This window comes from Mustela nigripes, chromosome 1 (assembly GCF_022355385.1).
Source record: "Mustela nigripes isolate SB6536 chromosome 1, MUSNIG.SB6536, whole genome shotgun sequence".
Taxonomy (NCBI): Eukaryota; Metazoa; Chordata; class Mammalia; order Carnivora; family Mustelidae; genus Mustela; species Mustela nigripes.
The window spans coordinates 44104723-44121156 of record NC_081557.1 but is presented as its reverse complement, the minus strand read 5'-3'; the positions used below and the strand labels follow the sequence as shown (position 1 = coordinate 44121156).

Here is a 16434-nt window from a genome sequence, read left to right as displayed (position 1 = left end):
TCCTCCTCCAAATGGGCGGGGCTGCGACTGGAGCCTTCATCTGTGGCTCCCAGACCACTGGGTTCATACAGGGCTCCCCCTAGGGGCTAGAGGCCAGCTGGCACTCACCAAGGGGTATAGGGGAGCACTTAAGAAAGGGGCTCTGGTGGGGCACCTGGGTGGCTCAGTGGGTTAAGCAGGGAGCCTGCTTCCCCCCTCTCTCTGCCTACCTCTCTACCTACTTGAGATCTCTGTCAAATAAATACATAAAATCTTAAAAAAAAGAAAAGAAAAGAAAGGTGATCTGGGGCACACAGACCTACAGACCGGGGTTCCTCCTTACTGGTACGGTATCAAGAAAACCACCCAACTTCTCTAAGCCTAGGTTTCATTTAGAATATGGAAATGGTTAGATCTAAAGTGCTCTGCCTCGTGGGATTGCAGTGAACATTTACAGAGATAAAACAGGCACACTGCTCAGCAGAGAGCCTGGTGTGGCAAAGGCTTAAAAGATGTGAGCTTTTCTTACACGTGGATTCTCAGGCCTAGCTGGTTATCCCCAAGATCTTTCCTTACCCAGCCAATTCCTCTCTAGGTCACTGCCTCAAGGAAGCCCCTGCTGTCTGCCTTCCAACCCTTGTGAATGGGAAAGGCCAACTGCAGAGATGTGACCATCAGCCTCAGGCTTGGGCTCCCAGTGCTGTCCCCACCCTAGATGCCTCTGTGTCCACCCCCCCTCCGTGCCCCCTGAGGCGTCCACAGTGTATCAGTTGTCTTGCAATCATCCCCTATACCCATGGCCCCCACAGAATACAGCCGGACACTGGATACAAACTGCAGTTTATTAAGGCTCCAGAGTGAGAATTGGCACTTGGTTCTGTGCAGGGGCAGGGGTGTCAATAGAACCCAAGAGAGCTGGGCCCAAACAAGTTGGAGGGACCTCCCCCATTCCCCTACCCCCCAATAAATAAAGTCTCAGCTCCACCTCAGGGTGCTGGTGCAGGGCAGGAAGCCCTCACTGAGGAGAAACCAGGGCTGCTGCCTCCTTATTTCTCCCCACATTGGACCTGTCCCCAGGTCAGTGCCCCCACAGAGCCTCTGTGGCACTGTGCTCTGACAGAGCTGGGTGAGACGTGGGACCTGCCCCCACTGGAGGGGTTCAGGATGGGAAGCTGGCCTCCCCCGTGGTCAGTCATGGTCCGAGGCTGCCAAGGGCAGGCTCAGATGGGGCCTGCATTGGGGACACTGTGCGCATCCCAGGTCGGGGCCCAGCCTGGGCCACAGCTAGATGTGCAGCTCTGTGTCATCAGGTGGCTCCAGGCCAGACTCTGCGCTGAGAGCTGAGGCTGAGGGACCCTGGGCTACCCCAAATGGTGAGACAACGGGTGACCGAGCAGCCAGAGGAGAGAGTGAAGGTGAGAAGCTGGGAGACATGGCAGCTGAGGATAGGGAGCCTTCATGGCTGATAGGGGAGCGGTGAGAGGCTGGTGGGAAGATGGCCCGGGTTGCTGCCGTGCTGGCTGGTTTCGGGGGCACAGACTTGGCTCCTGGGTGGGCCACAGCAGTGATGAGGGGCGGCGGGTCAATACGGGGAGCCGGGGGACATGGCCGAGCTTCATCCTTGAGCCGGGCAATCTCTGTGAAGACACTGGCCAGTGGCTGGAACTGAGGGCACCAGCTCAGCAGGTAGTCCCAGTTATAGCTGCCACGGAGCTCCTCCTCACCAGCCACAATGGCTGTCAGTGCACCTGCCACACATGGCTTGCCATCTGCTGGGAAGCCATAGTCCCCGGTGGGTGCAGGGCTCAGGCCACAGCCCCCGAGGAAGGCTGTGGCAGTGGCTGGTGGGCCCTCTTCTCGGTACAGAGTGGCTCCTGTACCTGGCAGCAGCAGCCCTGCCTTGCGGCCCTTATACCAGGTGTCAGGGGCAGGTGGCTCACAGGATGTATCGCTCAGTCCATCTGCATCTTGCTGGATGCCAGAGTCTGGGCCACGGGCAGCCAAGGAAGAAGCCACACTGGCCACACGTGGGAATTCATTGATCATGCGGATCTCGTCATCCTCTGCAGCTTCTGCTGAGCCTCGGCCACTGGAGTGTGAAGGGTCTAAGGAGCCACCTCGGGGGTAGGGTCCTCCAGCTCCTGGCCCACCATAGCTGGGGAGTGTCTGGTGATAGAGGTGCTCTGAGGGCGGTGGGCTGGGTGGCTCTCGGCCTAGCTTCTGCAGAGAGCCACTGGCCAGGGGTGCTGCCTGTGACATTGGACCAGGTGCTGCTTCAGCCTTGCGGCTACGGGCCTGCACCAGCCCCAGGACCAAGGCTGCAAGCGCAAGCACCACCACAACTCCTAGGGAGGCCGCCACAGCCCCCACCAACAGTAGGTTGAGGTCGGGTGCCAGGCCTAGTGCAGTGTGGGTGATATCCACAGTCACAGGCACTGTGGCACTCCGGGAACCAGGTAGAGGCCCCCGTGCCACCACCTCCAGCCTCAGCTCCCGTGGTGCCTCACGCCGTGTCCGGCCTCCATTCCCAGAAGTGCCTGTTCCACTGCCTGGTGCCCGGCTGTCCACTCGAAGGTACAAGGCGCCTGTAGTCTGGTTGATACCAAAATAGGGGGAAGAGGTGGCAAGGGAGTAGAGCACCAGGCCATCAGCACCTCCATCCTCATCTGTGGCCTGCACATGACCCAGGCTATAGCCACGCCGGGCACCTTCGGGCACTTGGAAGTGGAAAGCTGGAGCCAGGAATACTGGGTCATACTCATCCTCCCCTGTCACCAGCACTGACACAGTGACAGAGGCTGAGAGATTCCCAGCATCGGCAGCACCCACCAGCAGCTGGAAGCTTCCAGTATGCTCATAGTCAAAGGCCACTCGTGCCCGTAACTCCCCTGTTGAGCTGTTTAGTGCAAATGCCTCACGGCCCTCAGGTCCTGGCCCAGCCTCCAGCAGGCTGTAGTGGAGCCTCCCAAAAGCCCCAGCATCCCCATCAGTCGCATGCAGAGTGGTCACAAGAGTGCCTGGAGGCTGATTCTCTGCCAGGCTGGTGCTGAGCAAGCTCAGCGGGAAGATGGGGCCATGGTCATTCACATCCTGGACCTCGATGGTCACTGGTGCCAGAGCAAAATGTACCCCAGCAGGGTCGGCAGCCTGCACTACAAGTTGATGTCGAACCTGGGTCTCACAGTCCAAGGGGTGGGCAAGTCGCAAGGCACCTGAGCTCTCATCCAGTTCGAAAAGGCCAGAAGGGTCGCCTGAGCTAACGGTGAAACGCACAAGGCCATGAGGACCTGGGTCAGCGTCAGAGGCCTCCACATGCAGCAGCTCAGCGCCAACAGGTGTGTCCTCGGGAACTGCCATGCGGTATGATGCATGAGTGAAGACAGGGGGGTTGTCATTGACATCTAGCACAGTGACAGTCACAGGCACAGCTGAACTCCGAGGGGGCTGCCCCCGGTCAGCTGCAGCCACAGTTAAGTTGTACTGGGTTAAACTTTCAAAGTCTAGAGGCTCAAGCAACACCAGGCAGCCCAGTGCCCGGGGGCCTAGTCCACTACCTTCCTCACTCTCCGCCAGCCGGGGTTCCAGCTGGAAGACTCGGCCCCGGTTGCCACTGACGATGCTATAGTCTATGGTGGCATGGGTGCGGCTTCCATCGGCGTCTGTGGCCTCCAGGGTGAGCAGGGTGGAACCAGGGGGCAGATCCTCATTCACAGCTACACGGTAGTGTGGCAATGTGAAGCTAGGGGTGTGGTCATTCTGGTCCTGCAGCTGCACATGCACTGTGGCTCGTGCTGCCCGGCCTGGCAACCCATGATCTCGTGCTTCCAGCACCACGTCCACCACTCCTGGCCCCTCCTGGCCCAAGGCCACTGTTCCCACTGTTGTGAACAAGGTCCCTGAGATGAGAAGGGAGTGGAGAGAAATATGCATTCAGCACAGACTGTAAGTGAGCAGAGGGTGATCCTTTGGGGGCCTAGGAAATGGCTTTGGAAGTCAGACTCCATGGAATGGCCTGTGTGCTGGGAGTTTTTGGAATGATCTCCAGGATTTATGAAATGGCTTTTGACATGCAGTCAGAACAGAGCTTAAATTAGAGACCGGGAGGTGGGGAGGGGGGGGGATCTTCTCACTGGGCCAGAGATCCAGGAGTTAAGAATTCAAGCAAATTCTAGGAATGGAGTGAAAATAAGGCCAGTCATGGTCAAAGATAAGGGGGTCAAATCCTGGGAAGGACGTACCATTGTTGGGGTCAACACTGAAGCCCTCAGCAGGGGAAGCCAGGTGGTAGGAAATGTGACCATTGGCTCCTGAATCCTGGTCAGTGGCAGAGACGGAGAGAATGGCACTGCCTGGAGGTGTGTGTTCAAGCAGTGTCACCTGGGGAGTGAGGAAAAGTGTTTATGGCCAAGTTTCCCAGCTGCCCTATTGTCCTCTCAGCCTATATTCTAGAGCTTGGTCCCATGAAGCCTGCTTGGCATCCATCATCTATGCCATCTTGAAGCCCATGCTCAAGGTCCAAACTGCCCACCTTCCTCCACTTCTGAGCACAAGATGAAGAACCTGGACATAGTTCTAGGACTTGGAAGACTAGTTTGACATGGGACCCTCCCATCCTCAGGGCTCCATCCTCAGGTCAGTTCCAACATCCAGCCCACTCAGACACTTCTAGACTCGCCACTTCCAACGTGAACAACCCTGGGCCTAGGTGTGGGGTCAGCTCGGGGCATCAGTACCTGATAGAGGCTCTGTGAGAAGGCAGGTGCATTGTCATTGACATCCTCCACAAACACTGTGAGGTTAGCACGGCCCTCATGAGGCCCATCATGTGCCAGCAGCTGCAAGTGGTAGCGGTCACATTGCTCAAAGTCCAGGGGGCCCGTGAGGGAGAGGCGGCCTCCATAGCGACCTATGCTGAAGGGATCCTGGGGTCCAGATGGGCTCAGCACATACCACAGCACTGGTCCTGAGTCCACATCATTCCCTGTTACCTGTGCAATCTCCGAGCCCAACAGTGCATCTGCAATACATGGGACAAGTGTGTTTGGCATGGTCCAAGACACCCCTGGAGCCCAAGGGTGGGGTAAAGTGCTGTCCTACCACCTCTCACTTTACTGAGGCCTCACCTTCTGACACTTGGAGCTCCCAGGGCTGGGGGATGGTGGGGCGATTATCATTGGTGTCGATGACCATCACCGTCAGGGTAGCTGAGCCCACTAGGGCTGGGCTTCCTCTGTCTGTGGCCATCAGTACCAGCCTGGACACAGAGCACAATCAGGGATGGGGCCTGGGGATAAGGGAGAACCCTGGGCAGGGCTAGGAGAACTCCTGAGAGTCTGGGAATCTGGGGGACCAGGATGTGGCCTAGAGACTGAGAGGGATTCAGGACAGGGCTTGAAACTAGATGGAGCCAGGATGGTGTCTTGGAATCTAAAGGGCCAGGCCTTACTGTGTTTCAGCCCAGATCTCACGGTCCAGGATGGCTGTAGTAGTAATAGTGCCTGTGGCTGGGTCTACGTGGAACAATCCCCGTGCTGGCTGGGATGCGGCCAGGCTGTAGGAGATCTGTCCGCTGGGGCCTTGGTCTAGGTCATCTGCCTCCACCTGGTGGGAGGAGGAGGCTGCTGGCACTGGGCTGGCCATAGACAAGTCTGGCCAGCCCTGTCCCCCATCTTCTCATCATATCCCACACCTGCAGCAGGGGTCCCTCTAAGGGCCTGGACTCAGGCAGGAAGGCCACATAGTGGGGACGCAGGAAGCGGGGAGCATTGTCATTGGCATCTTGCAGGGTTAGGGTCAGCACGGAGAAAGCAAAGGCTCCCCCGCTCTCTGCTTGCAGCACCAGTCGCAGTCGTGGGTTGGCTTCAAAGTCCAGGCCCTCTGCTGATCGAACAGTGATGGCTCCTGGGGGGAGGCAGAAAGCATCGCAGATAGCCCTTGCTTGCCCTAGAGCCTCCCTCTCTGTTGCCCCTTCCTCAAGGGCAGACCCTCCCCATCTAGGGCCTTTTCAGGCCCAAAGAGGATCTCCCCCAGGAGCCTGTCGTCTCACAGAGCCCCTGCTCCTGCCCTTTACCTGTACTCGGCTGGATGGAAAATGTCCCTTTCTCATTCCCACTGAGAATGCTGTAAGTGATTGGTCCACTTGAGCCCCCCGCATGGATAGCCTTAGGGGAGACAATGGGAGTCCCTGAAGAGAGGATGACATTGGTTGAAATGGGAGCACTGAAGGAGTTTACAAGACATTTTTAGTGAGTAACCCCAGCCCATCCAGGGATACAAAGCTGGAAGACATGGTTGAGGACCCACCTGGGGGAGCATTCTCACGGAGCATGGCTTCACTACTAGCCCGAGGAAAGCGAGGTCCACGCTCAGACTCCCCCTGCAACCCAACAATGACCACACCAGTGGCAGAGCGAGCTGGACGGCCAAGGTCAGTGGCCACGACGAAGAGGACACGATCCCGGGGGCCCAGGGCTACAGGTGAGCGGGCCACACGTATTTCACCAGTGTAGGAGTCCACAGTGGTGCCAGGAGGTGGTGTGCCTGCCAGCCGGTATAGGATGGAGGCATTAGCACCAGCATCACGGTCTTCAGCTCGCAGAGTGGCCAGAGCCAGGGTTGGGGTGCTAAGGCTGGGGCCTGGGCGGGGCAGGCGCAGCCTCAGGGGACTGGTGGGGAAGATGGGTGCATGGTCATTGACATCACGCACAGTGATGGTGACAGATACCGTGGTGCTCAGGGGCCCAGCAGCTGCACCATCCACTGCACTCACAGAAAAGGCATAGCTGGGACACTGCTCTCTGTCTAGGGCTGTGGCTGTGCGTAATTCCCCGGAGTTGGGCTCTAGCAGGAAGGCTCCTGCTGCACCTGTACCCAGGTAGTAGGTCACCCGGCCATTGGCCCCAGCGTCAGGGTCATGAGCCTGTAGCTGCAGCAACAAGGACCCTGCAGGTGCATCTTCAGGCACCTCCACAGAGTAGGCAGGCACAGGGAAGGCTGGGGCATGGTCATTGGCATCCAGCACTGTTACTGTTACAAGCAGAGTGGCACTGAGAGCTGGCTGGCCTCCATCCCGGGCCTCTATTCGCAGCTGGAATGCTGGCTCCACCTCTCGGTCTAGTGGCCTCATGGTGCCAAACTCCCCAGAAGCTAGGTCTAGGACAAAGGCTCCTGATGGGTCCCCATCTGCAGAGAAGTACATGTGCACATAGACAAAGATGTGTCAGTCCATGGGAGCAAGGGTGATTTATAGGCAACAGTAAATGGGAAGGGGTAGAGAGGAGAGAAACTGGGAGAAAGGCAGAAAAGAGAACCACAGACAGTAAAGGAGAATACTATAAAGCAGCTGTTCTCAGAGTGTGGTCTGGGGACTCCTTTCAGGGAGTACATAATCAAAACTAGTTTCTAGAAATATTAAAACATTATATGTTTTTGTTAATTCTTAGTATCTCACAAATGTACAGTAGAGTCCGAATGCTGCATGACAAGTGATGACATCACTTGGGTAGTAATGCAACGTGTGCTTACAGTTTCTTATGTCTTCTAGAATATAGAAAGTTTAGAGCATAAACGTATTTTCAGAGATTCATTCAGTTTTTTGTTGTTGCTGTTGTTTTAAAGATTTTATTTGACAGAGAAAGAGAGAGAGAGAGCGCACGAGTGTGCACAAGCACAGGAGCAGCAGGTAGAGGGAGAAGCAGTTCCCTGCTGAGCCCGACATGGAGCTCGATCCCAGAACCCCGAGATTATGACCTGAGCTGAAGGCAGATGCTTAACCGACTGAGCCACCCAGACACCTGACTCATTCAGTTTTTACTTGCTTTTAGTTACGCCTGCTATAATCTTTGCTGTCCAACAAATTATTTGAACTTCTAATATTTCTTTGTGCCTATAAAGAAATACAGTAAGCAGGATATTCATTGGCTTTTTACAATGGCATTTTAAGATTTTTCTCAGCTTTAATATCTAATATAGCAAATACTGATGTCATGTGTTATTACATACATAAATACACATGTATTTATATATATATGTTTGTTATATTATTACATCAACAAATATTGATATCATGTACAAAACTCTTCAAGTTTCTCAAAAATTAAAAATATCGGGGCACCTGGATGGCTCAGTGGGTAAAAGCCTCTGCCTTCAGCTCAGGTCATGATCTCAGGGTCCTGGGATCAAGCCCCGCACGGGGCTCTCTGCTCAGCGGGGAGCCTGTTTCCTCCCTCTCTCTCTGCTTGCCTCTCTGCCTACTTGTGATCTCTGTATGTCAAATAAATAAATAAAATCTTAAAAAAAAAATTAAAAATATCAAGGGTTACTCAGACCAAAAAGTTTGAGAATAAGTGCTCCACAGGGAGAAACGAGAAAGAAAAAGGAAAGAAACAGGAAAATAGAAACAGAGACACAGAGGGACATAAAGAGCTGAAAAGGCATAGAAAGAGATACTCAAACACATATATGCATGATTGAAAAGGCAGAAGACCAAGAAAAGAGAAAGGAAACCCAGACACATTGAGGCTGACATAAGCACACAAGGAGTAGAACTGGGCAAATGGGTGCTAGGTTAGCAGGTATGGGACAGTTCTCACCCAGGATGCGGTACTGCAGCTGCCCATTGGCTCCCACGTCTGGGTCAGAGGCCCGTAGCACCGTAAGGGTCTGGGGGTCCTGGCCCTCAGGCACCTCCAGGGAGAGGTGGGCACTCCCAAAGGTTGGGGCATGGTCATTCTCATCCTCCACAGTCACTCGCACTGTGACATGGGTCAGCAGTGGGGGTGAGCCCCTGTCCCGGGCATACACTGTGGGGAAGCAAAATCAGTAAGATGTAGCCTGCTCCCATCCATGGAGAAACCCACACAACACAGCATTCTCACATGTTCACCAGATGCACACATGAACCAGAAAATGTCCGTCTCTCCACACTCTGCAAGTACATGGGTGCCTACATGTGTACATGCCCACATAAATATACATGTCAGAAGACCTTTTTTTCTTCCCACTTCTCATACCTTACTGCATGCAAGATGGATCTTGGATTAGTGGTAGTGTGACAGAAAAGGCACTCAAGAAGGTATCAAAAGATGTGGGTTAAGGTTCCAGCTCTACCACTTCCAAGCTGTGTGTTAGCTTGCACAAGTCACTTAACCTCTATGGTACTCACTACCAATATGCTTTTCTGTTAGATGGCCACAATATAATCTGAGGGAATCCTAAAGGACAGAGCTGTGGCATTATGCGCAGGGCCATGCTAATCTTCTCTGTATCGTTACAATTTTAGTATATGTGCTGCCGAAGCAAGCACTGTAGCATTATGTATTTGAGAGTTTGTGTGATCACAATGGCAACAGCCTAGAAGTCAGGTCACCTTGCCATCTGACCAACACTTGCCTCCCCAAAGGGATAGGAAAATATAACACACTGTGCAATAATAGGTGGAAGCTACTAGAAGGTAGTTTGGGGGTTCTGCCCAAGTAACACTGGTGCTTACAACACCCCAGGCTTTTCAGATCCAGTCAATGTGTACCTGTCAGGTTGATTTCCTCCTGCTCCTCCCGGTCCAGGGCCCGAAGAGTCGTGAGGACTCCAGTGTCTGGATCCAGGGAGAAGTTTTCGCCAGAGATGCCTCCATATGTCACCTGCCCGTTGGCCCCTGAGAAGAGGCAACATGGAGGAAAATCAGAGGGTAAATATACCCTTTCTTGCCCAGTTACCCTCTCCACTCATCCGCTCAGGTTTTACCTAGGTCTGGGTCGGTTGCCCGCAGAGTGAGAAGAGAAGTACCAGGTGGGCTGTTCTCACGCAGGAGGACACTGTACTCCTGCTGCTGGAAAGCGGGTGCCTCGTCGTTGACGTCAGCGACACTGACCGTCAGGAGCTGCGTGGCTGAGCGTGGCGGGGAGCCATGGTCGGAGGCCACTACGGTCAGTACGTGCTCAGCTCGCTGTTCCCGGTCTAGGGACCGCACCACCGACAGCGCTCCTAGGCGAGCAGTAGGGCAGGTTGGAAAGAAACCTCAACACTCACTTCCCATCAGCACCCTCCCTCGCCCCAACCTCCTCCCTGCCCAACTCACCTGTGCTGGAGTGTAGCCGGAAGTAGCCGTCCCCGCCAGCTACCAGGCGGTAGGACACGCGTGCAGCTTCGCCCAAGTCCGGGTCCCGCGCTACCACGTGCAGCGCCACGGGCCCGGGAGGCTGATCCTCGGGGATGCGCACACGTGAGGGTGAGGCGAAGACGGGCGCATTGTCATTCTCATCCGTGACAAAGACCCGCGCGGAGACTCGCGCTGCACGGCGGCGACTGGCGTTGGTGGGCCGGTCGGTGGCTTCCACGAGCAGCAGCAGGGCGGGTGTGGTCTCCCGGTCCAGGCCTCGGGGCGCGCTGAGGGCGCCAGTGCGCGCGTCCAGGCGCAGAGCAGGCACCGGCGGCTCCTGGCGCAGCAGGCGGTAGCGGACGTCGCTGTTGGGACCCGGGCCATCGGCGTCCGACGCGCGGAAGGTGTACAGCGCGGCGCCAGGGTCCGGGTTCTCTGGCAGCGCCAACGCCAGTGGATCGCGCGCGAAGACCGGCGCGTGCTCGTTCTCGTCCTGCACGCGCACCTGCACGCGCACCAGCCGCGCACCCGCGCCTCCCGGGCCCTCAGCGCGCACAGTGAGAGCACGCCACGCCGGGCCTGCCTCGAAGTCCAGGGGACGCGCCAGGTACAAGCGCCCCGAGGCCGCGTCCAGCGCGAAGGTACCCTCCGGGTCGGCACCGCCCACCAACGTGTAGATAAGTGCGCCCACCCCTGACGGCTCTGGCGACGCCACAGAGCCCAACAGGGAGCCTGGCTGCAGCCCTTCCGCCGCTGTCACCGTCAACACGATGGGCACTGGAGCCGCTGGGTCTGGCTCTGAGGGATCCGGTGGGGGCTCAGCGGAGCGAACTGAGGGAAGCACCTGTTGTGGACCGAGGAGGAAGGACAGAATCAGGGGGATCCGTGTAAAAGGGGTCTGGGCTGGCCGGCTGGTAGCTGGAAGGGTAGTCAGAGTAGCCTGACTAGAGGGCATAAGGATTCTGCGAAGGCATAGTTCTTGGAGGAGCCCAAGGCTGTGGCTGACAAGAAATGGACAGATTTAAGGAAGGTCAGCCGTACCTGCACCAGCAGCTGGAGGCTGGAGCTCCGAGGGGGGCTTCCTTGGTCGTGAGCACTCAACGTCAGTACGTAGTGTGGCCGCTCTGCTCGGATCAGGGGTGCTGCAGTGAGCAGCTCCCCCGAATGAGGGTGAAGAGAGAAGAGCTCTGAGCCAGGACCTGGGAACAGGCAGAGGAAGAAGAATGAAGGCCTGTTTCCCAGAGCTGGGCAGCTCATGTCATCCCCACCATCTTCCTTCTCTCCACACCACTCCCCATACCAGTTAGTGTGTACAAGATGGTGCCATTCTCCCCCTCATCTGGATCCCTGGCCTGCAGAGTTGTCACCAGTGTTCCTGGAGGCACGCGATCTGGTACCTGTGGGGACACACAACTCACGAATAGCTGTGTCCTTCCTGTTTTTGAGATATCTCAGGGTTAATCAAGTTCCCCTCAGTTGAATGCAGGCAGAGCCCCTTTCTTGCTCTCACGCCTGTTTCAAGAGCCAGTCTCTCTTACCTACTCCTATAGCTCTGTGGGGAGACCCCCCATGACCTCTCACATTTTTTCAGGGCAAGGTTCTGCCACTTCACATACCTGTATAGGGAGGCCCCCGCCAGCTGCCCCAGAAGCTTGCAGGAAGCTGGGGCTGTTGTCATTGAGGTCGAGTACTGCAATGTGCACGGTGCCTGTGGTACTACGGGGTGGGCTCCCCCCATCCTGCACCTGCACCAGGAGCTGGTAGCTGCTCTGCCGCTCTCGATCCAGGGTTTGGAGTGTGGTCATTTCTCCTGGGAGTGCAGGATAGGGATCATGTATGGGGTAGCTAGGGATGTACAGCCTGAGGCCTGCAGCTGAGAAGCTGGGGTTTAGGGAGTGGGAGGGAATGCCAGGGTTAAAGTCCAGGCTCAGTCCTGGTCCTAATGGCAGGGGTCTGGGGATTCTGTCTGGGTATTCACCAGGCTGAGGATGAGGCTATGAGGTCTCAGAATTTGGGCCCCAGTGCTCACCAGTCTGGGGGTGGATGCGGAAGGCCTTGCTGTCTTCCGACAGCGGTCGCAGGCTGTAGGTCAGACGTCCATTGGGTCCTGAGTCTCGGTCAGTGGCAAAGACCCGGCCCACGCTGGTCCCTGGGGGCTGGTTCTCAGCCACAGCCAGGAAGGTGGGCTCCTCAGACAAGCGGGGACTGTGGTCATTCTGGTTGAGGATGCTGACCCTGACGGTGGTTGTGCCTGTCTGCTGCCCCAACTCAGCTTTGGACCCAGACACTGCCATTACCTTCAGTGTGTACAACTCCTGGGCCTCACGGTCCAGTGCTGCTCGCACCCATAGCCAACCGCTCTGTGGTTCCAGGCCAAAGGGGCTACTTGGCCCATCTGTTGCAAGATGGTAGGTAATGGGGCCCCCATCTGGTGCTTGAGCTTGCACTTGCAAGAACTGAGTTCCAGGGGTGGTGCCTGAGGGCAGGTCCACACGGTAGGTAGGGCTGTCAAAATGAGGAGCCAGCCCACGGGTCCCCAAGTCCTGTACCACCACCCGTAGTCGAAAGTGGCTGGTGCGGGGTGGGGAGCCTCCATCCCGGGCCTCCAGCTCCAGCTCATGGGCTGGCCCCCCTGGGGGCCCCAGAGGTCCCATAAGCCGTACATGGCCTGTAGTGGGGTCCACAGTGAAGGCCCCACCGCCCCCAGCAAGCAGGGTAAAGGTGACTCGACTGTTAATGCCTGCATCAGGGTCCAGAGCCCGAAGTGTATAAATGGGAGTCCCTGGGGCAGTGTTTGGTGGCAGCAACACTGTGTCTTCAGGTGCAGGGAAGGCAGGAGAGTTGTCATTCACATCATCCAGCAGCACACGCACCCGAGCTACAGCAAAAGCTGGGGGCACTCCACTGCCTGCCCGCACCTCCAGCTCCAGCACTGGTCCCAGCAGCTCCCGGTCCAGAGGGCGAAGTGTTTGTAATAGCCCTGAGGCCCCATCTAAGGAGAAGAGTCCTCGGGGATCCCCGCCTGATAGGGCAAGAGTCACAGACCCCAAGCGACCTAAGGGAAGGAGAGAGGAGTCAAGAAAGTGATGGAGACACCTACTGAATTGGGGCCTAGACTCCCATCTCAAGGAAGGCTAAGGACTATCCATACTGTGTCTTTCAAACTATTAGGGGTAAGGGCAGGTGGTGGCAGAGATGCTGGGTGGCACCAAGGTGATACTTCATGTGCCTGTGGATGAAGGCGAGTGCCTGCACTGTGCCCAGGGATGTGCTGGGGATTTGAACCTGCATGTTTTATACTGCAGCTATCTATGGTGTGATACTCTAGGGTATTTTGAGATGGGTTATGTTGGGGTGGCTGGGTAGAGCACCAGAAGGGTATAATGATAACTGATACCTGGTGGATTGTGTGCCTGGACTATGCCCACAGTGGTGCCTGGTGCCACATCCTCTGGTACAGAAAAGACATACTGTAGTTGCTCAAATACTGGTGGCACAGGGGTTCCAGGCACAATGCTGACGTTGACTCGGGCACTGGGCTCTGCCTGCAGGCCACCTCCATCCTGAGCCCCAATCTCCAGCTGCACCACAGAGTTGGCCCGTCTGGCCAAGGGCCAGGCTACTGTCAACAGCCCTGGGAGAGGGGACAGAAGCAGAGTGCGTAAGGAAACAGCATAGAGGTAGAAAGGTTATGGGAAGGGGGGCAGTACTTCATTTAAGTAGGTGGGAAGAAGGGTCCAGGGACAAGCCATGGGAATGGGAGGCTCCTCACCTGAGTGCTCATCCAAGGCAAAGAGTGGGGGGTTATTGCCAGCCAGGATGTGGTAGGAGAGTCGCCCGTGGGGCCCCTGATCAGGGTCATGGGCATGCACCCTCAGTACAGCTGTGCCTGGTGTACTCTGCGCACTCAGACTGGCAGCATACTCCCGTGGATAAAACTGCGGGGGGTTGTCATTCTCGTCTGACACAAACACTTTCACATATACCATGGACTTGAGGCCTCCCTAGGGAGACAGGCAACAGTAAGTCAGATGGGCCCTGTCTGGCACTGGTAAATGCCTTATCCCAACATCCCAACCTGTCCACAGTCTGCCCACTCACCCCGTCCACAGCCGTCACTGTGAAGTCGAAGCTTGAGGGCCCCTGATCTCGGTCCAGGGTCCGGGTTGTGCACACATCACCATTGTGGGCATCGATGCGGAACGGGGGAGACCCTGAGGCACCAAGTCCGGCACCCAAGGAATAGGAGAGGAGGCCAAATGGACCACTGTCTGCATCTGTGGCTGTCACCTAGGGAGAGGCTGGGGTGAGTGATGCCCCTTCTTTTTGACCAGAAGATATAGAGCTAAGTGGCAATTAGAAGGAGCAGCCCTGGGCCAGCTGGGTGCCAGGGTCTCTGGAGAGAGGATACAGAGAGGGGACATGTAGGACATGGGCCAAAACCCAACCTCACCGCCTCAGACCTCACCACCTGGTTGAGGTTCCTGTGAGCTTCTAGTTACAACATTTTTGTCAGCTGGTCAATATATAACTTTGTTTTAAGTATGTTTCTGTTTGAAGAAGCCTAATGTAATATATATTGTTGATTCATTAACATTGAATCCACAGCCGATGGCACTGTAAGTCACATCTGAATGAAACTTATCTAACACATGTATTATCTTCATAAGGCTTAGGAACTCGAGGCAGCACTTTAGCACTACACTTGGGGATCATTTTAAAGAGCAAATCACCAAACAAAAGGGACAAAAATGTGAAAAATGTGGCACTAAATAGACCGCAGGAGGGACCGTTGTTTACAGTATGAGCTGAAACATGAAGGCAGAGCGTTGCCTGGAATGTGCCCACCAGTCCACTTGAATTTTTCATCGTTCTGCACATGTCGGGGAATGACTGCAAAAGCTCCATGAGTATCGACTTGGGGGTTACAATAAAATTTTAGAGAGTTCACAAATTTAGAAATACAGAATCTGCCCATGATGAGGACCTCCCTGGAAGTGAGAGAGGGAGAATGGCTCGTCTATGGGAAGTCAAGGTCTTAAGTCCAGGGGGCTCCTCAAAACTAAGAAGTAGGGGAAGGCTCTCCTGCTTAATTCTTGGGTATCCCCCAGACTGGCTCAGGAAAAGTTGAACTATTAGACATTAATGTCAGGAGCCTCTAAACATTTCAGAGCCAGGGCGACAGGAGTCACCATTCTGAAAGCTTCTGAGCCCAGGATAGGGCCAGGCACACAGGAGTTCTCTGCATATATTTGTTGAATGAGTAGGTGGACATTCTGATTACCCTGACAACAAAACCTTCCTTCAAACTAAGTTTTATACGTTGGGTGAACATTAGACCTCTGACAGTGTGTTAGCTGGTGCTGACTGCTGTAGACTGTGACAAAGTACTCTCTGTGGATACAGGGGTCCTAGGGTCATGTCATGCTGTAAGAGGAGGCTGGAGAGCTCCCTCTTCTTAGCCAGAAAATGTTCCTCAGAGAGAAGGCTAGCCAAGGACTTCTGATTGTTGCCCAGGCCCTTGATGGAAGTGATTTGTGGCACTGTTTACCCCCCAGAGAGACTCTAAAGCCCTGCCATGGCTGACCCTGGAAACAGCTCCTGCTCCAACTCTTTACTATGGCTGTGGGCCCAGATATCCCAGGAGACAAACATCCCCCCACATCAATCCAGGCAGGCTGCAGCCCAGCTGTGGCACCATCTCCAGAAGCTGTTAAAGACCTTTGCCCTCTGACTCGCTGCAGGAAGAAAGCAATAAATAGTGGTCAGGGGAAGTTGTCAGGAAGTGACCCCAAAAGGCGTAGGGGCCACTGACTGGAAATGACCAAGGCAGAAGTGAACTTCCCGCCCTGTGCAGCTCCACTGCAAATGCACTGTCTCCCTTCCCAGCAGGCTCTCAGCCCTGCTCCCAGTCCAGCCTTGGTCAGCTCCTTCTCTTGCTCATCTCTCTCCTTTTGTCCCCACCCACTCCCTAGCTCTCATCGAATGCAGTATTTCAGGAAGGAAATAAAGACCCTTATCTGTGAATTTTCTAAAGTTCCTTCCAGACCACAAACTTACAGCATCTACCCCATCCTGACCTCCTTTCCAGGTGTCGCCTGCTTCTCCTCCCACTACCGTCCCCTCCACATTCCTCTGCCTCCCTTTCCACTCCCTGTTCTCACACACTGTTGCTCCCTGGAATCTCTCCTTGGCCTCTTCTCACTCTACATGCTCCCTCAGGACCTTCTCTTCCACTTCCGTGGCTTTGACCATTGTCTGCACTTTGACCTAGACCAGTCCTCTGAGCTCCAGACCTGTACATCCAGATGCCTGCTCAACATCTCCACTTGGATGTCCCACAGGCACCTTAAATCTAG

The 16434-nt window shown here is 55.4% G+C and overlaps 1 protein-coding gene and 1 non-coding gene across 2 annotated transcripts in view; both read right to left on the bottom strand.

The window, feature by feature from the left end:
- Nucleotides 1-807: 807 nt before the first annotated feature.
- The window catches only part of DCHS1 (dachsous cadherin-related 1), a 35361-nt gene continuing 19734 nt past the window's right edge, over nt 808-16434 (bottom strand). Inside the window, exons 3-21 of the mRNA XM_059409147.1 lie at nt 14177-14365; nt 13848-14079; nt 13473-13709; nt 12105-13130; nt 11692-11885; nt 11376-11472; nt 11117-11274; nt 10055-10919; nt 9721-9960; nt 9506-9631; nt 8571-8780; nt 6283-7161; nt 6050-6163; nt 5669-5880; nt 5426-5580; nt 5103-5233; nt 4713-4996; nt 4218-4356; nt 808-3875 (exon numbers count right to left, since the gene is read on the bottom strand). Coding sequence (XP_059265130.1) covers nt 1264-3875; nt 4218-4356; nt 4713-4996; nt 5103-5233; nt 5426-5580; nt 5669-5880; nt 6050-6163; nt 6283-7161; nt 8571-8780; nt 9506-9631; nt 9721-9960; nt 10055-10919; nt 11117-11274; nt 11376-11472; nt 11692-11885; nt 12105-13130; nt 13473-13709; nt 13848-14079; nt 14177-14365 — 8100 coding nt within the window. The 3' untranslated portion in view covers nt 808-1263. The remainder of the gene's footprint in view (nt 3876-4217; nt 4357-4712; nt 4997-5102; nt 5234-5425; nt 5581-5668; nt 5881-6049; nt 6164-6282; nt 7162-8570; nt 8781-9505; nt 9632-9720; nt 9961-10054; nt 10920-11116; nt 11275-11375; nt 11473-11691; nt 11886-12104; nt 13131-13472; nt 13710-13847; nt 14080-14176; nt 14366-16434) is intronic.
- LOC132009460 (U6 spliceosomal RNA) lies at nt 9177-9283 on the bottom strand. Its single transcript, XR_009401941.1, has one exon. It is a non-coding gene; the product is annotated as a U6 spliceosomal RNA (small nuclear RNA).